The sequence below is a fragment of the Phymastichus coffea genome, unplaced genomic scaffold (assembly GCF_024137745.1).
Source record: "Phymastichus coffea isolate CEN01 unplaced genomic scaffold, Cenicafe_Pcof_1.1 PCOF00014, whole genome shotgun sequence".
Classification (NCBI taxonomy): domain Eukaryota; kingdom Metazoa; phylum Arthropoda; class Insecta; order Hymenoptera; family Eulophidae; genus Phymastichus; species Phymastichus coffea.
In genome coordinates, this window is record NW_026706825.1 from 2,227,118 (window position 1) to 2,253,906 (window position 26,789).

At 34.1% G+C, this 26,789-nt stretch overlaps 1 protein-coding gene across 4 annotated transcripts in view; it reads left to right on the forward strand.

Annotated features, from left to right (window-relative positions):
- LOC131674304 (receptor-type guanylate cyclase Gyc76C-like) overlaps positions 1-26,789 on the forward strand; it is a 1,727,826-nt gene that overhangs the window by 1,474,600 nt on the left and 226,437 nt on the right. For all 4 annotated transcript variants that reach the window (XM_058952904.1, XM_058952926.1, XM_058952919.1 and 1 more), the window contains one exon: positions 24,496-24,640. In XM_058952904.1, coding sequence (XP_058808887.1) covers positions 24,496-24,640 — 145 coding nt within the window. The remainder of the gene's footprint in view (positions 1-24,495; positions 24,641-26,789) is intronic.

Here is a 26,789-nt window from a genome sequence, read left to right on the forward strand (position 1 = left end):
CAATTACTGAAGGCCTTAGAGAAATTTTCTCTCAATTCTTGAGGGAAATAATCATTTAACTTTTTTACAGGCTCCTCAATAAGTACATCATAAATCTTTTGTAATTTACAATTTGTAGCTTCAGAGAATGATGATACAAGCTCTCTCTTTTTTTTCATAACATATTTTTCAACACTTGTATTTTTTATGTTTCCTTTCTTACGCAAAGGAGATACTGGATTTTCTAAATTAGCAATTATTTTATCATTAAATTCATCCATGAAAATTGAGGTGTCTATAAACTTGTCTTCTTCGTCATTCCCTTCCATTGAAATATTGTCATCTGACATTGTTTCTTCTTCTTTTTCTGCTTGTATTGCATCGCAAGCTTTAACGATACGTTTATAGCAGTTACTACACACACTGTCACTAGCTTTTATATCAGGATTTGTAAATTTTCCTTGTAAAAATACAGCATAGTCACCAATTTTTTGAAAATTCACTTTGTTGCTATTATACACCACTTTAGTATGTACTTTGAAATAATTGGGGCATTTTAATCTTTGCGTAGAATACGTTAACATAGCTGACATGTTGTCAAGCAGAAATTCAAACACGCACTGTCGCTACTTACTGAATAAATGATAAGACTATTTATAAGTATCATGGAATTTGTATACACAAACAGGTCTACACACATAAAAGTCTATGACAACAGCTGACATCATAATAAGTCAATACTCGCCGATTATCATGTTATTTAAATGCTCGTGAGTGTGAATGCAAGATAGTCAACATAACAAATTTTCTAGTTGAAAAATTTTTTTTTCTCAGTAACGAAGGAGAAACCGAAAATGGGACCTATACTGGATTGAAGGTAGCGTATCAGAGAATCTCCATAAAAATTATGAGCGCAAAAAAAAGTGGGGTTTTTTAAATAAATCGAGTTTTTTATGAGATGCATTTTTTTGGAAAAAGTGCATAATCTTCTCGGAAATGCATTAGTGCATTTATTTTAATGCATAGATTTGAAGGCTCTGTATTTCTCTATCGTATAAAAAAAGATTTATTCGATTCCGATGATAAATAAGCATGCGCAAATCGATTGAAATTGAATACCATATTTTTTTTTTGTTAGTCTGTTTTCTGAAAGTGCATCTTTCAAGTACGTTATTGATGCACCTATGCATCTTGGGGGGAAAAGAAAAAATAGGGGTCGTCTTATTTTGGGCCTAGAACATTATCCAAGTATTTTGATGTTGTTTCGTTACCGGTCACCCGGTGCCCTGCATGATTTGACGTGGAATCAGCCTTATACATAAAAATTTTACTTAGTAAAAACATGTATTATGTAGCATAGAATAGACTTAAATTTTTTTTCTATATTGGAATCGATTGTTGTACGACTTTTTAGCATTTCTTAATAATTAGAATACTTTATTATAAATAAAAACGGTCATTTTCATAACAAGTAACAATAAAAAGAATCTATAATGTATTTAGAAAAAAATAAAATGATCAGTTTTTATTACTTCATTAATAAAATTAATAATAAATGCTCTCAGGTTTGGTTACTATAAAAAGAAGTCGAAATGAGTATGCTCTACCACATTTGATCGATTGCACTCCCGAGAATGATTTTCATTCTTGCGTCTCTAAACATAAACTTTTCTCTTGGAACCTATGACGAGAGCAAGCGTTGCGCTGGTCCGGTAACCAGCGTTAGGCGCATTTTTAAATGCGCATAATGCATGATCTTTGTTTCAGCCTACACAGATTGCCGAGCGAGGCCGAGCCGGTCCGAAGTCGGCAAGTGTACGACAGAGTAGAGAGGTATTAGAAAGAGAGAGAGAGTTAGCGAACCAATTAGCGCATTGGTTGCGCGCCGCCTAATAAGTAGGTCAAGTGGGGAGAGAAAGAACGAGGAAGAAGCTGTCGATTGCGGACGAGAACGAACGACACAGACGGTAGTGAATCGATTGGAAGTACAGAAGGTTTCCAGTCGATCAGCAGTTAAGACGGTTTAGTCTGTCAGCGGCGCATAGTGCAGTTGAGAACAAAAGGTCAGCCGAATGCACATGCCGTCAAGGAGCCGAGAAGAACCGAGAGGAAAAGAGGACGAGTGCCTTATTCCAGCATCTGCTTGGGACACTACCCGAAGGAGCCGGTAAGAGTTGCCCAACGACGGCCAGCAATATCAGGTATGGCACAGCGAGTAATCGTAAGAGTCAGGTAGGTAGCGTGCGCGCCTTGCTACCTACCTTAATTATGGTCGGCGTCATAAATTTGTTAAGGTAGAGTACCGTCAAGGCGATCCCTCGCCGGGTGGCTTTCTTTTTCAGTTTAAGTAGGCTAAGTCATGGCCGTCATCTGCTGGGCGACGCGTGCTGTATGTCTGTTAGATTTGTAAGCGCGATAAGTTAGTAATTTGTTCATTGTTCTGGTATTTTATTAGGTCTTAAGAACACCGTTGTATTCGTTAGTGTTAAGACGTGTTTGCAACACCGTTGTGTTCATTAGGTTAAAATTTGTAAAGCTGGTTATAGGTATAATTTCGCGGTTTGTTCATGTACGGTTTTTGAAGTTAAGTGTAATTCAATTTGATTTTGGTTTTGATTAGATTTTGATTTGAACGCGATTTTTGTTGTGTATAGAATTTCTTAATTACTTTCATTTCCTTACCTTCCCCCGCCCCATCCCGCCTCGATTGCTATGAGCGAGTGCGCCTCACTTGTCCACTTTAAAAATTGATAACGAACGGGCTTTCGTTACAAATCAAAAACTTCAAAGTTTGAATCGTAACTCCATAATACTTTTTTCCAGTCTTCTACAGTCCAATTCTTATGCTCTTTAGCACATTTCAATCTTTCGACTACATTGACTTTTCGCAAAAGTGGTTTTTTTACTACTATTCTTCCATGCAACCCTTTTTCTGCCAGCATTCATTTGACTTTAGTGATACTAATTGACTTGCCAACATTTTTACTTACTTGTGATGATAATTCTACAAATGTTAGGAGGCGGTTTTAAGTACTTAAATGAATTATACAATCATCTTGTTTTTTTGTCATCTTCCTCAGCTTGCCTGCATATTTTCTTGTTTTGAATGTACCAAATTTCAAGAACTTACATCGTAGAACTTAAGCGTTTTTGCTATATCCCTATTGCTCTTGCATATTTTGTAAAGATCCACGATTTTACTACGACTCTCTATTGACATATTTGCAGTTTCTCCCATGCTATCAACTAGAGAGATATGTATGGACTAGCAATTCATTGACTAACTTTAATTAGAGTATCACGGTGTCATCGTATGTATGTATGTTTATAAACAAAGCCTAGTTTCGCTTAAAGTAAAACGATTAGTTCTTCTAGTACATCTTATATTGATGATTCCAAGAAATTTAATAATGTTGATTCATTGGATATAATTTTACATTATTACTTAAAATTTATGACTTAAAAACTAAAAAATTATTTTGTACTAGAATTTTTGTGGTTTTCATAAATATTCCTAGATTACTTTAGGCTTTGAAAAATTAAATGAACAAACAGTTTTGCCAGTTACGAGTATTAAGGAATGCCAGAAAGGAGTACAATAATAGAATTCTAAATAAAAAAAAAAATTTGAGAGTCAACCTGAAAAAATTAAGGTTTATTCTATGCTTCATAATACACGTTTTTCTCAAATTAAATTTCTATATATAATTCGACGGTAGCGAGATAATAATTTATGAAAAACATTGATTTCGTTTCTTTCAAATATCTGTAATTTTTACGTTAAGTATGATAAAAAAACGTGCGATCCCGAATTATAAAGCTTGTATAACAAACTACCAAATCTTACCTTTTCTCATTTTAAGAATTATTTTCACAAAAATGTGTGGACTAAATATTGGGTAAAATATTATATATTTTTTATTTAAATTTATATTTTGTGCAACGATTACCGAAAATCGTTCGACTCGCGCGAGGTTAATGAGCGGCTGAACGAGAGAAGCCGCGATCGGTTCGCGAGAGAGAGAGGGCGCGTAGGGGCAATGACCGGGAGGGGAGCGTTCAACAGGCAGTATGACTGTGTCACTCAGTCCGCCTGTATCGTGGAGCTAACCCTTTTCCGTGCCTTCAACCCGTTTTCGTTTGGTGGTGCTAAATCGGACAGATGTGCGAACTTGAGTGCGGTGTGCTGGCAGCAGCAATAGTAGCAGCAGCAATAGCAGCAGCAATAGCAGCATCAGCAATAGCAGCAACAGCAGTAGCAGCGACAGCAACAACAGCAACAGTAATCGAGGCGGTGCGGCAAGCAGCGAAGCAGCTTATTAGCAGCGTGTTGATCGGATACGGTTGGCCACCGTATCCTCGTCGTTCGTGCGGTAGGTGCACTTTCCCCTATTATTGTTAATAGCGTGCGATCCCGCGCAGCGTGCGCGAAGAGATTAATTGTTGCGAGCGAGCGGTTAGTTCGCGGCGAACGGGTTTTCTCTCTCTCTCTCATTTAGCGTGTGTTGTCATTCGCGCTAGCGTGCGCAAGTCTCTCGGCAAAACCCCCGTGTAATTGAATCGGTTAAATAAAGTGAACGTTAGTCTTTACTAAGTCTAGTCATCGTTATTTAGTCTTTCCTTTGTCCGGAGGTCGCGTCTATATTTGTTTACATTCGATTCGAATTAGCCGGTAGCGTAGCACGGATCACGCGAATACCGGTAGGCGGGAATCGTCAACAGAGTTTCTAGCAGCGGCCGCGCGAGCACCACTAAGCAAGGGCGACAGCGCCGCCAAGCGGCGAGTTGGGGGAACCCAACTCGGAGTATCGAAGAGACTCTGTGCAGGCGCACTCCGAGACAAGGTAGGTTGATGTGCTTCGAGCACATAGATAACTAGGCGTCGTTTAGTCATTTTATAGGTACGTTCAAGAGATATTTTAGACTAAACGGCAGCCTGTTACATTTGATAAAATAGGAAAAAAATCATTAATCGATATGAGACAAAATATATCTCAAAGTACTCACAGAAAGCTACAAAATGACTCCCCGAAGGCTTTTGTTGACTGAATACTTCCCTAGCAATAAAATGTTTTATTTTATGGAATTTTATATTTGGGTGAGTAAATAAGTACAGGGTGTCCCATTTTAAAGGAACCACCCCGATATTTTCGACGGTTGGCGTTGTACAAAAAAATTGTTCAGACAACAGTTGTTTGGGACAATGGGGGCAACCTTTCTGTAAAATCCGATTTGACCTTGAGATTTATTTTCAAGGTCATTTGAAGGTCAGTCATTTATTGAATAGGAACCCATATTTTTGATCCCGGATTCGGAAAGAGCGGAAAATTCTACGTTCAGATAACGTATTATGTGTGCGGTGCGGTTAACCCCCCCCCCCCGCCTAAGGTCATATAAGGGTCAAATTTATGATTTTCTTCATATTTTTATGACCCCCATTTTTTATCCCAGATTCGAAAAAAGCGGGAAATTCTACGTTTAAATAAAGTATTATGTTGGGGGAACGGTCCACCCGGGGGGATCCCACCGGGGCAAGGGTGAGGTTAATATGGTATTGATTACCCAGCCAGTGAAGGAAAGGTATTGATTACCCAGCCAATAAAGGTAAGGTAACGATTACCCAGCCAATGAAGGCAAGGTATTGATTACCTAGCCGGGTGCTGCGGGTAATACCTTGCCGCAGCACGATACCGGCCTTGACATACCCCGAGAGACAACAGAATATCAACAATTTCGTTTCTCGAATAATCCACATTGACCGAGAGATTCGCGACGCACAGCCTAATTATACGTACGCGTGAGAGGGAGACGGAAAATATGATTACGAATGGCACGCAGCCGACGCTGTTTACATACGCTTGCTTCCCGGAATTCTCGCACGCAATACTGTTACAACGAAGGAGACTTACGCGGGCGAACGCTGCTGCAGACAGCTACGCCTTGGGTCTCGAACCTAGCTATTCGAACGACGTCGCCCAGAGTCGTCGGGGGTAAGTGTCCTATCGGCCGGTTCTTATGGGCGGTGGGCGACGTGTCGAGTCCCTCGGCTCGTGTGGTAGCCTTGAATCGGCCCCCATTGATCCTCCCTCGTCGTCGATTTTTCCGTGCACTCACAGCACTCGCTCCACACCGTTCTCGCTGGTCACCACACGGGATCGATTCTCCACTCGATTTTTTTTTACACAGAGAAAATAGAGAAATTCCGAGCGCGTGTTATCCGCTTGCCGGTTTCACGTGTTCTCTCTACTGAGCCCGCGTGTCGCAGCTATCTCTCTCTCTCTTTCTCGCTGCGCGGGTCTTCCACGCATGGCGCACTACTTCAAATATCGCTCATCCATTTCTTAACGAGCCCGCTCGTTACAACGTTTAAGAAATAATAACTATTATTATTACTCTTTTATACACAGCTATATGTAATAAAATGCAAATAATATTTAAAAAAAGCTGATACTAAACTGATACATAAAATTTGTAATATTTGGGACATATTGTTATGCAACATGAATGTTATTCAAGAAATACATTTATTTTTCGCTATTATATAAGATAAGCGCGCATGTGGTTCGGTAAGGGTGGTTTATAAGGGTGGGGGTTAGATAGGTTAGGGGTATAGATAAGAGGTATGTGATTCAGCTGGGATAACTCGCTTATGGTGTAAAATTCAATTATTTCAAGAAATAACAAACGACTAAAGTTGCTTTTCACAGGATTAAGTGGGTTAGCGTGCATGTGGTTCGGTAAGGGTGGTTTAGGGGGATTTGGTGGGTTGGAGGTAGGTTGGTTAGTTGAGGTAGCTCGCTCATGTACAGGATTAAATTATTTCAAGAAATAACAAATGACTAAACTTGTTTATCCCAGGGTTAGATGGATTAACCTGCTGATAGTTTGACGGGGGTGGTTTCTAGGGGGTGAAACACCCCTTAAATATATTTATTTTAAATCCGGAAACACGTCAATTTAATTTTGGTATTTTCTCATTATCAGTGCGATTTTTAAATCACTCGAGCTGATTTACTATATTATATGTCATAAGACAGTACAAAAAATAGTGTATTTACCCCCATTAAAAAAGGGGTTGCAACCCTTCGGTATAAATGTTTTGTCCTTAAAAGCGCCTTTTTATAAGAAATTTTTTAACGTAGTTTACTGAAAAATATTCATTTGATGCTGAGAAATATTAAAAAAACTGATTTTAGGGGTTGATTTTCAGAGTGGATTTCACCCCTGCAAAGCCCTTATGGGCCGATAAAAAAAAACACGTATCTAATTTTTTTTGAAGTACTACAACATATCTATAAAATCATTCAAATCGGTGAGGTCGGGTTGGAGTGGTTCCCTTGTTAGTAACATCAATTTATCAATCCATATTGAATAGAATAATTGAAATTAATTTATTTGCAGTTGTTGAATTGCTGGAAGTTGCAGACAGAAAGCGAAATTAATAACTTGAATTGAATATCGGCGGTGATTTCGATGATTAGTGACTACTTGTGTTGATGTTCATGTGTTTACATTTTCAATTACTTTGTTTTTATTGCCTTCCTATTTTCCAGCACTTTGAATTGATTGTTAAGTTTGACTGCATTTAATATTATAATACTACAATTATGAAGCCAATAATCTTTTATAAATGTTTACCTTTTCTCAAATGATCTATTTTCTTCAGAGCTACTTTTTGGTTTTTAATCTAGCATAGTTTTCCATTCTATTATTTCTTCACTTGATTTTTCTATATAATTTCTAGTTAGTGTTATTAGCACTATCTGTTTATTTGCAGTCATGTTGGCTGAGTTTAATTTAAATAAGTTCGTATGTACATTTTTTACTTATTATTCAAATTGCTTGAAAATTTTACTTAGAAATGCTAGGTTTTTCAAGAGCGTGTCATCAAATGTCTGTACAGGACGAGCTCAATAAAACGACAAGGATCCTGAATGAACGAAAAATTTTACGTTCAAATGGAATATTGTTGTAATAACTTCCATTTAATACGTCAAGAAAATTAAAAAAAATTATAAATTGTGTTTTTTACGACAGATAAAAAACTTTCGATTTTTTTCACCTCGATTCAAATCAATGTCAGTTTAGAACTAGTAATAGGAGGACAAATATATCAATAGAGATCAAAAGTTAGTCCCTTCCCTTTTACGGAAACCACCCGCGGATTTTCGTGTGACTGTTTTATCGGAGTTACAGTCATTTTAGTAAAAAAACAACCTTTTTCTTAAATCGTCATTACTTTGAGTTCTATTGGTTTAAGGCAAAAATTTCATGGAAAAAGAGTTTTGTTGAATGTCCCAAAACACGGAAATAAAGTAAAAATAAAAAATGAAAAATTCAAAATAAAGTTAAAATAAAGAATTCATTTTCTAGCATAAAAAAAATGAGAATTTATCTATTCTCTTCAATATTTAGTTTTAAAATGTCGAGAGCTGGAATAAACCATAAAAAGAATAACGTAATTAAGCTTTTTATTTTTAACTTTTTTTTTAAATTATTTGACAAAAAACATCAATAAATAATTTATAAATATATAATTAATTAAAAAATAATTATATAACTAAATAATACATGCAGCAATATTACAGAGAGAGATAAAAGTAGATTAAACGAGTAAAAAAAAATTTTTTCTATTTCTTTATTTAGACTTTATTTCCATGTTTTGGGCCATAAAAAAAAACTTTTTTCTATATGACAATTCTTTTCTAAAATCAATAGAACTCGAAGTAATGATAAATTTGAAAAAAGGTGGCACGAATATCCACGGGTGATCTGCATAAAGGGGAACAGACTAGCTTTTAATCTTTATTGGTTTATTTGTCTTCCTATTACTAGTTCCAAACTGACATTGATGTGAATCAAGATGAAAAAATCAACAATTTTTTAATCTGTTGTTTATTGTAAAAAACCCAGTTTTTAATTTTTTTAACTTTCTTTACGTGTTAATTGAAAGTTATACAACAACCTTCAAAGCGCACTTCGATTTTTTTGATATGATAATTTCCGACTGAGATACAAAACTTTCAAGTTTGCCTGATTTTCGTGTAGGTATAACAAAAGTGATTGATGGCCACTGTATATGAGAATTCATATTTTAATTGCAAATTAAAAACATGCACCTTCTTGAGATTATAGGATATACGTACACAAATGCAATTTCTAACATGAAAATAAAAACAATTAAAAACGTGTAAATATTAAAACGAGAAAATATATGCCATACAAAAAAGAAAATATACCGAATCAAATAAAGTAAAACTCAAATATTCCTTCTTCATGAAGACTGTGGAAAAGACTGAGATTGGTGTAACTTCAGTCACTCAATACGAATACAAAGATATCGACTCTTGAAGAAATATATTGCGCAATGTAATGAAATATAGCATAACCTTAACAGTTCAGCTAAAAAGTTCGTATCGTTTCTAAAAGAGGGCGCCACTAGAATTAAATCCATATCATTTTCTGTTAGTACAAACCTTCAAAACATATATGTATAAATTTGATAGCTGTTTGATTATTAGTTTGTGACATATAGCATTTTGAGTGAAGCAATTTTTTTTATTGTGAAAACAATGGATAAAAAGAAATTTCTTGTTTTAATATGTTAAGTGACAACTTTTGAATTCACTTAATCCCGATATATGTATTAATGTAATGTAAAATTTATATTTATTAGTATTATGTATAATTTCGCCGGGCGTATTAATCGTACACATTAAGCGCGCGTGGGCGGTTCGGCGGCCGCGTAGTAATGCAGTGACGGCGTAGTAACACTCTCGCGCTGCATTACTGTATCGCCCACGCCTAACAAAGCAGTCTCGTGCCAGAGTTAATCACGACCAGTCGTACACAGCTTAATTCTCTTCAGATTTACGTACAGTTTTTATTCAGTTCTTTTCATACAGTTTTTATCTCAGTTTCTTGTCGACCAGTTTCTATTATTATTTCCTAAAACCAGTATATTTATATCTTTTCATCAGTGATTAACGTATACGCGTAACGGAAGTAATAGGAACAATAAACGTATTATTATATATATATACATATATATACGTATGTAGCGTACAGCTAATACCATTCTAGTACGATTACTTATTGCAAGGACAATAGTCATTATAAGGACCAGTTAAAATAAAAGATTATATTCCTTGGACAAATATACAACTATATAAATTCAAGGACAAGTCTACTAATAATAATAATAAATAAATATTTAACAAGTAAGTAACTCAAGGTTCATTATTATAAACTTGTCTTCTTCTTACCTATTTCTCTATAATAATAATAATATTTGGAATAATTACCATTTGGCAAATTTCCACGTATTCATTTTGTGTATAACTACATATATATATATATATATATATATATATATATATATATATATATATATATGTAGATGTGTATGCGTTCGTTAAATTCTTAACTATCTTGGCTTTGGTATTTTGCTCTCGCGACTCTTTTCATTTATTATCATAAATACCGGTCGGACCAGCGTAATGTGATCTTCTCAATTATATAGTATTATAGCCTACGCTGACGAAGTGTTTAAAAATTAAGCATGTCCCCAGATAACATGATATGCATGTGTACAGGATAAAGAGTACGTCTGCAATATTTTGACGAGCTCGGTTCCAAGTTGCTAAAACTCTTGAGTAAGCTTTAACTCCAACTTTACATAATTATAATTAAATCAACGATAAATCGGCTTCAAGAGAAATTTCCTTAACGAATAAATTATTACCTGTAATTCGGAAATATATATAAATTTAGTAGTATATTTATTGTTACGAATAATTTTTCAATAGTTTAAATTGCAGCCCTATTACTACAGCTAATACCTTTGTCTTTAACCAGTAGAGTCGAGACTAATGAGAGTTTCGACCTATATAATTATTTTATGATACATATATAAATAATCGTGCCTATATTTGCAATAGTAGTAGAAGGACCTCTATATAAATATATTCTAGTTATTTGATTTTTTTTTAATATTTATGTCCCATAAATATACCTATACGTAAAATATATTTAATAATTAACTTGCGAGCGTTAAGTGAGCGGGGCCTCATACATGCAGCAATACACCACATCGAGTTGTAGTGTCGCTCGTTTGCTAAAAAGACACTAACGACGTGTGTGTCTATTTGAAAACACGTCATATAATAAAATACTATTTTTGATGGAAAAAGGTGCTACTGATACCAAAAAGTGGCTTGATGAGTTTTATCCAGATTCTGCGTCGGGCGAAGCAACCATTCGTAAGTGGTTTGCTAAATTCCGTACAGTTGATATGAGCACCGAAGACGATAAAATCAGTGGACGTCCAAAAGAGCCATTTACGGTAGAAAATATCAAAAAAAAATCCACAAAATGATTTTATATAACCGTAAAGTGAAGTTGATCGAGATAGTTAATACTCTAAAGATATCAAAGGAATGTTAGACCTATTGATCATGAATATTTGGGTATGCAAAAGCTCTGTGCAAAGTGAGTGCTGCGCGAAATCACAATCGATCAAAAACAACAACGAATTGATGATTCTAAGCAGTGTTTGAACCTGTTTTATCGTCCCCATATTTTTGCGTCGATATGTGACAATGGATAAGACATGGCTTTATCATATCACTCCGGAGTCCAATTCATAGTTAGCTGAGTGGACTACATGTGATGAACCAAATCCCAAGCGTGGAAAGACTTAACAATCGCCTAGGAAAGTTATGGCCTCTGTATTTTTAGATACGCATGGAATAATTTTTATCGACTACTTTGAACAACTTATTGTGTACGTATACAAGCTATCAAAAATCGGAACACGTATGTGAGTGATGAGAGGAGCTGGGAAAATGGGCGATTCAGTAAATGAAACATATTCCCCTACAAAAACGATAATGGAGCGGATTGAAGTTATTTTCAAATATGAACATAATTTGACACCATGTTAGGTACTCTAGTGTTATCTACAAACTCTCGTTGGTAAAACATTAAATATTTTAGAAATACAGTACATTTAAAAAATCTACTTTTTAATCCTAGATTAGAATATTTTAATTATGTTAACGGGAAATAACCCTTTGAGAAAACTTTACTCCAACCTGAATATTCCTTTATTGTAATTTATAGAACTAAGACAAAAACTTTATTCTTTATACGATATTAAAATAACTACGACCTATAAAGTATCACTTTCAGTTGTCGATAGGCAAAATATGTGTTTGAATTCATATTAACGCTTCAGTATAATAAAGAATACTTACAATTGATGTACAATTTTCTCTTCCAGATGCTTATAGAGTAAAAATCTTTTTCAAAAGCCATCTTAATGTATTCTTTTAAAATGAAATACAATATATTGTGACACAACGGTTTCGTGTCGAGTTCGTAGACTCGACTTCTTAACGTATAATTTCTATTTAAGGGGTTTAATACGGTAAACTATTGTCTCTTTCGTATGTTGAGCACGCGCCTCTCGTACCCAACTAGGAAAGGAATCCAATAGTTATTCAGATTAGGAATTTTTAGGAGTTTCATAATATTGCCCGCTGAAGAGGTAAACGCATTGCTTACACCCGCGGGGCTAGGTTCCCTAAGTGACTCCCGTTTAGTCTAGGATTGGGAAGAAGTTATATTCAGAACCTTGGCCTCGTAGTAGTTCTCAGCACAGAACCAGAACTCGCGGAGCCCAAAGTCCGACCACTCGGGAGGACCAAACGAGAGTGTCCCGCCAAGCTCGCAATTCACATGAGCTCGATGTGGCGCTGATCGTCTAAAAATCCCGCAGTGGAAAGGATATCCAACTTTGTTGTCCCCTCTCCTCTGCGAGGTTCCGTCCGATCTGTCCCACCATTACATCGCTCTCCTCAAACAAAGTTGCAGGAAAGCGCGACTTTTTTCGCTGCTAGGGAGGTAACACCTTGAGCCCATGTATTTGCCCCCTTCGGTTTCTCATCTGGATGCGAATGCTAGCAAAGCGCTTCAGCGTAAAAAAAAATAAATTTATTACTAGTATACCTACGGAAAACAACAATAGGTTAAACAGGAACATAAAGCAAAGTCAATTTATGTATGTTTTGTTTGCGTATTTATTTGTTCTGTCTTTTAATTTTATGTATCCACATCTCAAAATCATCGTTAATGTTAATGTCGCCTCTGTTTAAATGTACACCTTCGCAATTGTATCTTTGTTCCATATTTAACTCTGTAGTTTCCTCCCTTGGTCGTTTTTTGCCTCTTTACTTTTCTTCTCTTTTTGTCCAATTTGCTTTCTTCGGTGTTTGTGTTGCCTTGTGCTAATGTGGTTCTGTTTGGATTGTTGTACCCATTTCGTAAAAGCCGAAATATTGGCTATAAATCCTGTTTTTGAAAGTATTTTTATATCCGGCTTGATGACTTCGTTTTTTGTTATTGCAAGTCCCACACTCACTTCACCAATATCACTATTTTGTTGCGTCGCTACTGTTCGTGTCACGTTGTATAATGTTGTTTACAACGCTGTATTTCTTTTCCTTGACGGCATTTTGAGATGTGACTGTTACTGTCGTCTTAATCGTACTGTGTATCTCGTTTATAGTTCTCTATGTTGTGTGACGTGTGTGTGAGTGTCTATATTGTTAGTCTAATATCAAAATCTAATTCAATGTACGCCGTATTTGTATACCTACGCGCTCGCATCCAGTAGTAGCCCCTTTACCGTTACTGTACATGTCTTATTATTATTGCGAGCTTGGCCCTTTCTAAAGTTTATCGGTATGTACCAGTATGTACAAAGCTTACAGTTTTAATGCCTACATTCAAAATATGGTTTCATACTCTTCATATGGAACTGTCCTTTTTCATTTCCATTCTCATCTTCTATAATGTATGTATCTGGCGCAATTTTGGTCTTTATTCGAAATGGACCAGAGTATACGTCGAAGAATTTGTGGATCTGTTTATTATTTATGTTAGATACATTCAATGCTTTTATCACTACTTTGTCTTTTATATTGTAAGACGTATGATGTATTTTTTGGTTCTTTTTGTCAGCTCTTGATTTGAGCCTTTTATGCATTTTTGCTTTTGCCAAAAATAATTTTTTATCATAATCTATGTTGTCTTTTTTTTTCGTTTCAATATTTTTCCCATATTCATATGGGCTTCTTGTTAAAGTGTAATTCGATCGGAGTGTATCCTGTTGTATCGTGATGTGTTTCGTTTATTATTTGTGTGATTATTTCTTTATATTTTGCCCAAGATTTATGAGAGTCACTGGCGTAAAAACGGAAATATCTAGCCAATTCTCTATGTATTCTTTCTACTATATTTGATTGTGGATGACGTAACGATGAAAATATTGGCTTTATTTTTAGTTCTTTTAATTTCTCTATCTATTTCTTCGATGTAAACTGGGTACCATGATAGCTAATGGTTTTCTATATTTTATTATATAGTCCTTGATTATTCTATTTAGTACTATAGTCGTATTTACCTTCTTTATTTCGTATAGCACTACGGATTTTGTGAATACATCAATCGTTGATAATATATATTTCGTTCCGCCTATTGATGTGGGCACAAGACCGTAGAAATCTATTGATACTATTTCATTTGGTGCCTTGCATAAAATTAGTTGCATCAGTTCTTCATACCGAGTTATCTTCTTGAATTATCTTGAAAGTTTTATATGGTCCTACATGTCCATAAGCTTCATGAATATCTTTTATTAATTGTAACGAAATTGTTTCTGGTATTATTATTTTGTTCGCTGAATGTATTGTTTTGTATAATACCTCATTTTTAATCTTATACTTCTCTAATACATTTTTATCACTTAATTCCAACTTAGTGGCTATTTTCACACAGTATGGATAATTTTTTTGTAGCTTAACTATGTTTTTTAGTAGTTGTATTGTGGATTTTTTCAACTCTATTTTTGCTAACGAGTTAATTATTATATCCGTATGGTTTTTCATTTTTGAATTCGGATGAATTCGTCTGCTCAAATAATCTACGCTTGAGTTCTTTTTACCTTTAATATGTTTCAGTTGTATGTTGAAATCTTGTATTGCTAAGCTCCAGCATGTAATTCTCGCATTGTTAAATCTACTGCTATTTAAAAACGTTATAGCTTCATGATCCGTTTGTACTATTATCTCCTTTGTCCCCTTCAAATGTGTTTGAAGTTTGTGTAATGACCAAACTATCGCTAATAACTTTTTTTCAGTTGTGAAGTAATTAAATTCACTTCCTTTCAGAGTTCGGCTCACAAAACAAATTATCTGTTCATCGTTTAGATCATTTACTTGAGATAATATAGCTGCTATTGCATAGTCATTAGCGTCCGTTGTTAAAATAAAAGGTTTATCTTTATCTATGTACTCGTATGCTAATATAATATCTTTATCAAATGCCTGTATAATCTTCTTAAATGCTTGATCATGTTCTTGTATCCATTTAAATTTGACCTTTTTCCTTACTAACTTTAATAATGGTACAGTTAATTTTGCGTAATTTTTTACGAATCTTGTGTAAAAATTAACGAATCCTAATAAGATTGCAACTTCTTCACGTTGGATGATCTTTTAAAGCACTTTATTAACATAATTTTTTACGGATCCAGGATAATTCCTGTCGGTGTCAATAAGTAGGCCAAGAATTCGATGATCTCATAATAAAATTTGGATTTGGCAAAATTAAATGTAACGTTGTATGTTTGTGCTTTTATAAATAAAAGCTCTAGTGCTGCATGTGTTGATCAAAAGTATCTGACCTAACGTGTACATCGTCAACAAATGTCAATAAAAAGTACTGCAGTTCTGCTGTTACCTAGCTAAAAGCTCGAATTAATGCAGCTGAACTCGTTTTTATTCCAAACGCCGATACATTAAACTCAAAAATATCATGAAAGCTGTATATTTCTTGCTTTCCTCAATAACCTATCGTTTTGTTTTCTAGCATCGAGGCATAGTCGTATTTCGCCATTCTTCTTTGGCACTACAATCATAGAACTAATATAATTGCTCGTCGAAGGTCTGATAATTTTCAATTCGATCATCATTTTAATCTTTTGCTCGACCTGTTCTCTATAATGTATGGGTACAGCATATGGTTTTGAGCAAAATGATTTATCATCTTATAACTATAATTCGTGCGTATATGTATTGATTAACCCGGGTTTCTTTATAAACATTTTTTTGTGTTTGACAATCAATCTTTTCAATGAGTCTAATTGGTCTATCGTAAGTTTTTGACTCGTATCAACTTTTTGTTCGATTTCTTCATCTGAGAGTTCGAATCTTGTGTCTATGTAATTTTGACTAACGAAATTTTTGTCGTATCATGATATATTATAGTCATTTTCACCTATGCTCTGATTTGACTCAATATATGGCTGATTCCACCTCAAATCATGCAGGGCACCGGGTGACCGGTAACGAAACAACATCAAAATACTTGGATAATGTTCTAGGCCCAAAATAAGACGACCCCTATTTTTTCTTTTCCCCCCAAGATGCATAGGTGCATCAATAACGTACTTGAAAGATGCACTTTCAGAAAACAGACTAACAAAAAAAAAATATCGTATTCAATTTCAATCGATTTGCGCATGCTTATTTATCATCGGAATCGAATAAATCTTTTTTTATACGATAGAGAAATACAGAGCCTTCAAATCTATGCATTAAAATAAATGCACTAATGCATTTCCGAGAAGATTATGCACTTTTTCCAAAAAAATGCATCTCATAAAAAACTCGATTTATTTAAAAAACCCCACTTTTTTTGCGCTCATAATTTTTATGGAGATTCTCTGATACGCTACCTTCAATCCAGTATAGGTCCCATTTTCGGTTTCTCCTTCGTTACTGAGAAAAAAAAATTTTTCAACTAGAAAATTTTTTATGTTGACTATCTTGCATTCACACTCACGAGCATTTAAATAACATGATAATCGGCGAGTATTGACTTGTTATGATGTCAGCTGTTGTCAGCTGTTGTCATAGACCTTTATGTGTGTAGTCCTGTTTGTGTATACAAATTCCATGATACTTATAAATAGTCTTATCATTTATTCAGTAAGTAGCGACAGTGCGTGTTTGAATTTCTGCTTGACAACATGTCAGCTATGTTAACGTATTCTACGCAAAGATTAAAATGCCCCAATTATTTCAAAGTACATACTAAAGTGGTGTATAATAGCAACAAAGTGAATTTTCAAAAAATTGGTGACTATGCTGTATTTTTACAAGGAAAATTTACAAATCCTGATATAAAAGCTAGTGACAGTGTGTGTAGTAACTGCTATAAACGTATCGTTAAAGCTTGCGATGCAATACAAGCAGAAAAAGAAGAAGAAACAATGTCAGATGACAATATTTCAATGGAAGGGAATGACGAAGAAGACAAGTTTATAGACACCTCAATTTTCATGGATGAATTTAATGATAAAATAATTGCTAATTTAGAAAATCCAGTATCTCCTTTGCGTAAGAAAGGAAACATAAAAAATACAAGTGTTGAAAAATATGTTATGAAAAAAAAGAGAGAGCTTGTATCATCATTCTCTGAAGCTACAAATTGTAAATTACAAAAGATTTATGATGTACTTATTGAGGAGCCTGTAAAAAAGTTAAATGATTATTTCCCTCAAGAATTGAGAGAAAATTTCTCTAAGGCCTTCAGTAATTGCTCATGTTTTTCAGAGGTGATCAAACTCTTAACAATTATCGTTCCTTTGTTAACAAAGTTCGAAATTTTGACGTTATTTCCTGAAGTTACTATTTACATGATTGATAAGGCAAGAAAAATTGTTTCAAATCAAGGTAAAAATATAAATTTTTTGTTATGTAATAACAATCAATGCACAATTTTTTTGCGTGTTTTATTTTTATAGCTATTGTTATATTATCTCTAATCCAGGTATTTATACTAAACCAGAGCAGTACAATGGTCATCCACTGGATAAAAAAACAGGCGATATTGTCATGCAATATTATTTGAATGATGACTTCAATTGTTCGAGACAAAGTCCTAATAAAGCAGATGTTATAACAGTAAGAGAAAATGGCACGAAAGTTAAAAAAGTCAAGCGTTTTTTAACCCGAAGTTTAAAGGAAGTATATCACACTTTGAAAGAAGAGAATCCGGGTATAAAAATTAGCAAATCTAAGTTCTATTCCTTGCGTCCAAAGCATGTTATAATCGAACCAATGAATGACGTATGCTTATGTATTTATTGTGCCAACTTTGAGCTGTACTTAATTGCATTGAAAAACTTTATTGGTAAAAGTAGTGTTGACGTTTGCCGTTTACGTTCGACAGTTTTATCTTCTGTAGTATGTCCAGCACCTCAAGAAACGTGTTACTATCAAGAATGCGAGTTGTGTCCAGATGCTGCGAGTGTCACATTTGACGTTTTGCATATAGATGAAACAGAGAATGATAATAATATAACGTTTGCGCTGTGGAATAAAGGAAACTTAGAAACTAGAACAGTATCCGTCGCTACGTTCAAAGAAGAATTTACTAATCATGTAATTACAGTAACATCACATTTACGAATCAAAGAAGTACAGCGGTTAGCAATTAAAAATGAAAAAGAAAGAGTAAAATTATATCCTCAACATTTGCTAATACATATAGATTTTGCTGAGAACTGGTCAGTGATTTCAAAAAATCCAGTTCAAGGCAATCACTAGGTAAATAAACAAGTCTCTCTCTTCACTGCTGTCTGCTATGTAGGCAATGTCACAAAAAGTTTTGTGGTAGTAAGCGAAGACTTAAAGCACGATTATTCCCACGCTTTACTAGCGATGCAAAAAATTATCGAAATTATTAGCGAAATGGAGGAAATTAATGGTGGTTCAATCAATTCTATTAGTATAGTATCTGATGGAGCTGCGAGTCATTTTAAAAACCGCTTTCAAATGCACGAATTCAAAAATTCAAAAATATTTAAGAAATGGTTATTTTCTGCGACTGGACATGGTAAAGGTGCTGTTGATGGTATAGGAGGTTTGGTGAAGCACTATGCCACAGTGCATAATTTACGTAGTTCTGAACTTGAAGCCATTCAAGATGCGAAGTGCTTCGTTGAACATGTTCAAAAGTACACTACGTCGATTAAATTGATTTATATGGAAGCATTTGAGGTTCAAAACTTTCGTAATCAGAAAATAGCAGAACGAATGGTGTCAAACAAATTCGAAGGCATTCAACGATGTCATATGTGGAAGTCAGTGATATCTGAAGGTAAATCGACATCGTTCATAGCTCGCACTGCTGTTCACTCTTGGGTAAAAATAGAAGAAAATAAAAAGAAAAAAAATCAAAGGAAACGTAAAACAAAGAAAGTTTCGGTTAAAGCTGGAAAAATGTCTAAGAAACCTAAGAATGTCAAGAAGGCTAAAAAGAAAAAGAATGTAAAAAGAAACAAGACAAACAATAAAAAAATGTGATATAATCAATAAAAAGCTGTTCTACTTCTTTATTCATAAGCTTGCGAGTATGAGTGCATGATTGTCAACATAAAAAATTTTCTAGTTGAAAAATTTTTTTTTCTCAGTAACGAAGTAGAAACCGAAAATGGGACCTATACTGGATTGAAGGTAGCGTATCAGAGAATCTCCATAAAAATTATGAGCGCAAAAAAAAGTGGGGTTTTTTAAATAAATCGAGTTTTTTATGAGATGCATTTTTTTGGAAAAAGTGCATAATCTTCTCGGAAATGCATTAGTGCATTTATTTTAATGCATAGATTTGAAGGTTCTGTATTTCTCTATCGTATAAAAAAAGATTTATTCGATTCCGATGATAAATAAGCATGCGCAAATCGATTGAAATTGAATACGATATTTTTTTTTTGTTAGTCTGTTTTCTGAAAGTGCATCTTTCAAGTACGTTGTTGATGCACCTATGCATCTTGGGGGGAAAAGAAAAAATAGGGGTCGTCTTATTTTGGGCCTAGAACATTATCCAAGTATTTTGATGTTGTTTCGTTACCGGTCACCCAGTGCTCTGCATGATTTGAATTGGAATCAGCCATATATAATTTTTGGTCATTTTCGTCTTTATTACATTCGATTATGCTTAAGAAAGCTTTTATTTCGTCGTCTATGTTATACTGTAGCTTTTCTGTGACATCATCTATTGTGATTGTTAATTTTTTTATCTTGGTATCAATGATCATATCTAGCTTTTCTTGCGTATCAATTGTGATTATGCAATTTTTTATTAGTTTCGGAACGATTATGTACATTATCGGGACAAATGAATTATTTATCTTCGTTGGTATCATTACTTGTAGCTTTAATCTTGTTGATTTATTACCGGTAGCTGATTTGATAAATTTTCCAAAGAGTAGTAAGGTTGGACATGCTGACAATTCCATTATGTTGTCATTATAAAACTTTTCGGATATTGCTTATACTTTGGTTTCGGTATCGATTAACCCATTAACGCCGAAAGAGCCAAAAATCTTAACTTTACTTTGCGTATATTTTTGAAGTACTTAAACATCAAGAATATGTCTAAAAATGGCTTACTTTATGTTTTTGGGTACGCACTACAAGATTCTAAAGTCAGAATGATTATTAGATTTCAAGAAAAAAAAATATGGCGATTTTTTTCGAAAAAAGCACTGAAAAATTTGTCGAGAAAAATTTAAAAATCAATTTTTCTATCAAAATAGCATTTTTTTATTAAACTAATTCAATTTTTATTCAAAATGAGCATAAGTTCACACAAACATTTCAAACTTTCCAAATATGACAATAAAAATTCCAAAATGTACGTCTCAAAATGGCGGCGAAGTAGAAATTTCGTTTTTAACTTCAGAAGCGTTTTTCTCGAAAACTAGAGACTTTCGCGAAAAATTTCTAGGAACAAAAAAGTCTTCAAATTGGCCAAGAAATACTCCCAAATTTTTTCAGATTTGTTTGAGATAATTTTCGACTTTTTCGAAAATCCGGAAAATCCAATTTTTCAAACATGTCTCTAAAAATTCTGAAAAAATTTGGAAGTATTTCTTGGCCAATTTTAAGACTTTTGTTCCTAGAAGTTTTTCGCGAAAGTCTTTAGTTTTCGAGAAAAACGCATCTGAAGTTAAAAAAGAAACTTCTACTTCGCCGCCATTTTAAGACGTACATTTTAGAATTTTTAATTTTTATAGGTCATATTTCGAAAGTTTGAAGTGTTTGTACAAACTTTTGCTTTTTTTGTTGAATAAAAACATGCTATTTTGATAGAAAAATTAATTTTTATAAATTTATAATTTATAATTTTTATAAATTTTTCAGTGCTTTTTTCGAAAAAAGTCGCCATATTTTTTTTTCTTGAAATCTAATCATCATTTTGAATTTAGAATCTTGTAGAGCGACTCAAAAAATATAAAACAACTCATTTTTAGACATATTCTTGATGTTTAAGTACTTCAAAAATAAACGCAAAGTAAAGTTAAGACTTTTGGCTTTTTCGGCGTTAATGGGTTAATGCTTGCACAGATATGCCATTTAATGATATCTTTACTTCCGGGCATTAAGCTTCAATGATCTCTTCCCCCTTAATGTTGATATCGTATGTCAAATTATCATGTACATCGACCAATGCTGTAGATACAATTTCACCCTCATTTGGAAATTTATTTTCAGTTGTGTCTTGTGATATATTTTTATTTCCATCCGAATTACTACACACACCTACCCCTAAATGTCCGAATCCGATGTGTCCGAAAGACTAATTTTATTTAAATCCACCTTTAATATATCGATTTCTTCATGTGATTGTTTAGTTAGTTTTTTGTTGACTGATGGTCTTTATTTTTCTTTTCTTTGATTATTTGGTTTACCCTTTTGAATCTTAAAGGCATTTATAGTTTTGTTTTGCCATGGTTTATTTTCGTTAACCTTTTCATCTGAACTGAGGGATTTATATCGGCTTTGTTTTCTAATTTTTTTTCGGTTTTATTATCGTCTCTATTTTGTCTTCTGTCTACGGCATATTTATCATCGTTGTCGTAGTTCGCCAGTATTTGAAATAAAGTATTTTTGTTCTTAACTTATTACCTCACAAACGCATGACGAATCTCCTTCTCAAAGTAGTCGCACAATTTCTCAGCTAGTTCCTCTTCGCATAATCTTAATTCTAACTTCTTCGCATATCCAAAAATAGTTGTCGCGTATTTACCCGAGTTAGTTTCCCGTTTGGGTAATATTACCCAAACTCTACCTTGCGACGAGTTTGCCTCTGTATTGCAGCACTCCAGAATCTTTCCTTAAAAACTTTCTTGAACTCTTTGTAATTGTTTATATCTGACTCGTTTATATACCACCACTTTTTTGCATCACTTTCAAACGCTTGGGATATTAAGTCGATACTCTCCGTAGACGAAATTTACTTTAAAACCACATATTTTTCTTAATCATTTAGGAACTTGATCGGCCTTTCGCTGTCTGCCCCCTTGAATATCCGTATCGGTATCTTGATTTTTGTACTGGTATCCAATAGAGTACTATTACAGTAACTAGTCCTATCGTTTTTTGCAACTGAATCTTTTATTTCTTCGAGTTGTTTCTAAATATCGTGGCTAGTTTCATCTAATTGCTTTATTAAGTCTGACTTGGCTTTCACTATTAAATCGTCATTATTTACTAATTCATTCAATTCGCTCATATCTTTATGCAATTTATTATTTTTGGCTTTTAGAATCGTGTTCTCTTCTTTTAAAATCTTTATACTTTCATTCGCGCTTTGCATAAATGCGTACATTTTATCTGAAATTTCTTTTAGATTCCGATTTGTTCCTTTTTGCGATTTGTATAATGAGTTTAATTCTTCCGTGGTCGTTTCTATCCAGTCTTCCTGTTTACTTTCATGTTGTGACGAGTCTACATCTTTGTCAATGCTGGTCATTTCTGACATTTTAGTCAGCGACCTTCTTTTACTTGCCATAGTTACAATATTTAACTCGTAAACGTTACGATTTTAATAGAATTACAGGGAAGTGTTTGACTTTTTATCCAGTCTTCTTACTTAAACTCGTTAACTGGTACTAGTTACCCGCAATCGAAACTAAATCATGTGTTCGTATTTAAATTTGACAACAGCCGTCATATTCAATGTACGACTCGTATTCTAGTTCATTTCTAAACTAGTTGCTTTGATTCGAGATGTGAAAGTTCAGTGACTTCAAATTGTTAGATTGAGATTCGATACGTTCACATTTTCATTTACATAACTTTCTCATAACTAATTTCTAGATAATTTAACCTACGTGTTTTCGCAAATTTTTTATAATGCAACTCTGACGCACATTAATAAATTATTAAATTAAAGCTAAACTAGTACTAAAATCTCGAGAGTTTGAAATTTAACTTTTCATCTTATCATATTTAGGTAGTAGCGTTTGTGTACATACGAGTTTAGCCTACCTAAGATACACCAATATCAATAGCTAGACTTATAGCCCTCCTCATAACATTGCTTTATTTTGTTCCAATGATACTTTATCTTCGAGTGTTCGTATTTCGGTTCTGATTCAAATTTTGTTGTATTCTCCGTTCTAATTGAACTTTATCCGCTATTCCTTACGATGCTAATAAATAAATGATCATAAATAAAAGAACTTGATAAAATCGTACCTATTACGATTTTATCTATCCTGATCTATCTATCTAAATTTCTCTTATTTCACTGTAAACTCTACGAAAATAGGTGATTTTCCTTTTAATTTTCCGAGAATTTAAGTGTGTCACTTTCGACGCTCAATGTTTTCTTACAATTGCGTGGTCATCATTCACCTAAACCTCACAGATCGATTACTATTGAAAATAATATACTAAAGCCAATAACGCACATAAATAATGTAATTTCTCTGAATATTCAAATCCGCGAAACACTTTTATGCGCCCTCAAACGTATTTATTTCTTACGCTTAATCGGGTCCCTGTTCGGGCGCCAATTTTGTAACACATCGGTTTCATGTCAAGTTCGTAGACTCGACTTCTTAACGTATAATTTCTATTTAAGGGGTTTGATACAGTGAACTATTGTTTCTTTCGTATGTTGAGCACGCGCCTTGCGTATTCAACTAGGAAAGGAATCTAATAGTTATTCAGATTTGGAATTTTTAGGAGTTTCATAATATTACCCGCTGAAGAGGTAAGCGCATTGCTTACACCCGCGGGGCTAGGTTCCCTAAGTGACTCCCGCACAGTCTAGGATTGGGAAGAGGTTCTATTCAAAACCTCGGTCTCGTAGTAGTTCTCAGCACAGTACCAGAACTCGTGGAGATCAAAGTCCGACCACTCGGGAGCTCGGTGTGGCGCTGATCGTCTCAAGATTCCACAAGTGAGAGGGGACGACAAAGTTGGATACCCTCTCCACGAGATTCCGCCCGATCTCTCCGAACGTTACAATATTCTATATTAAATATTATTTTTTATTCATTATAATAAATAAAATGTTAAACTAAATTTTTCCTAATCCTCCACAAGCATTTGTACATGAAAATGTGAAATTCATACCGAAGTTATGTTACAGGTTTCTGGCTTACCAATCAAAAACGGAAATAGACACGCTGGAGAAGTAGCTTCTATGTCTTTAGAATTGCTCAATGCCGTTAAGCATCACGCCATAGCACACAGGCCTCACGAGACACTTAAACTACGTATAGGAATTCACACTGGTAAACGTTTAGTATTCGTTTGCTTTATAAAAATTAATATGGGTACGAAAAAAATATATGTAGGTTATTTTATTTAGTACTCTTACAATTCTGGCTCCGCAGGATTTACTACATTAAAGCATGAAAAAAAATATAAATTATCTTCTCTACGTTTTCTTGGAAATTAATGTATTTCCAAGTAATATATGAACTTTCCATACTTTTAATATAGATAGAAGAATTTTTTAAATCTCAACAAAACAATATAGAAAGTACTTGCATTTACATACAGACATACATACATACGTACACACAAACGTGCGCATATCCTTTATTCGTTTTTATATAGTGATAACTAATTTTTTACGATTTATTATCTGTAATATGCTTTGGCTATTCCACTAAAGCACTAAAGTAAGAAAGCCATTTACCGCAGCAAAAAAGAGACGTACTATTGAGAGATCATGTTGATCACGTATACGCCCGTTGATTCCGAGTTCGTCAATCGAGTCTGTCTAAAAACTCTGTTAATCACTCATTCTAATAATTTTAGATTTATAAATGTTTACTCAAAATCCCAATGAAATACACATTTTTTAAAGATTTATTGAAGCTTATTCATGGATAGTGTATCAAACTTTCCACGAGAATAAGACATTTGCCTCAGAGCATAAGGTATTAAGCCTGATAATGCTTAGCTAAAATCTATAATCATTTTTGACGATGTAGCCACTAAGAAGTAAGATAACGTAAAACCATTCTACTGTATGAGAAAACATAGAAAAAAGGATAGTTTGTATCTTTGTTAATCACATTCCGGTATTCTGAAGCATCATTTCAGAAATAATATAAATATACTAGTATTACGAGGGTGGGTCAATAAATCCTTAGAAAATTCAAAAGATGGCGCTCAAAGTATCCCAACTTATGTTGCACCAGCAAGCGTCATTATTAAATAGAATGCTACCCAAGTTTCAGCCAGATCCATCGAGTAGTTTCATATTTATCGTCGAACAAAGTGAACAACTTTTGTTTCTTGTTAACAATGGAAAAAAGTAAGTTCCGACCGGTGATAAAAAATTTCTATTTAAAAAGCTTTATACCGAAAGAAATCAAAGCTGAGTTAGATGCAGTTCATGATATATCTTCTCCTGTTTTTGCAACTGTTTACAATTGGATAAATTAATTTAAACATGTTCGTACATCGAATTCAGATGAACATCGTTCAAGCCTTCCTGTAGACGTGAGCACTCCAGAAATGATCAATAAAATCCATGACATGGTGTTGAGTGACCAAAGAATAAAATTTCGCGAAATAAATGAAGCCACAGGGGTTTCAAAAGGTACAGTCATTTCGATTTTATATAAGAAATTGGACATGAGAAAAATTTCGACAAGATGGGTGTCGCGTTTGCTCTCAGTCGAAAACAGACGCAGTCGAGTGATGGCCGCTGAGGCCCTTTTGGCACTCATCCACCGTAATCCGCACAACTTTCTGCGTTGATTCATAACTGTAGACGAAACGTGGATACACCACTAAACTTCTGAGACAAAGGAACAGTCAAAACAGTGGATTGTGAAAGGTCAACCAGCTCCAAAGGCGAAGACTGTTATGGCCACTGTTTTTTGGGATGCACGTGGAATTATTTTCGTCGACTATTTAAAAAAAGGACAATCACCGAAGAGTATTATGCGTGTTGTTGGACTGTTTAAGCAATAAAATAAAGGAAAAACGTCCTCATTTGAACTAACAAAAATTCTGTTTCATCAAGACAATGCACGAGTGCATACTTGCTTAGTTTTAATGGCTAAAATTAAGGAATTGAAGTTCGAATTAGTAGACTATCCACCGTATTCACCAGATTTTGCCCCTAGTAATTTTTTTTATTCCCAAACCTAAAAAAGTGGCTTGACGCACAACGATTCATCTCAAACAAGAAGGTCATAACACAAACAAATGGCTATTTTGAGGAACTTCTAAAATATTTTTTTCTGATGGCTTAAAAAACTTGAAGAAGGCCTGGAAAAGTGTATCGAAATAAAAGGAGATTATGTTGAAAAATAAAAAAAAACTACCAAAAAAAAATTGTTTTGCTATCTTTTTCTAAGGACTTATCGACCCACTCTCGCATTTCAATAATATTACGAAAATATCAAGCGGCTTTACAAT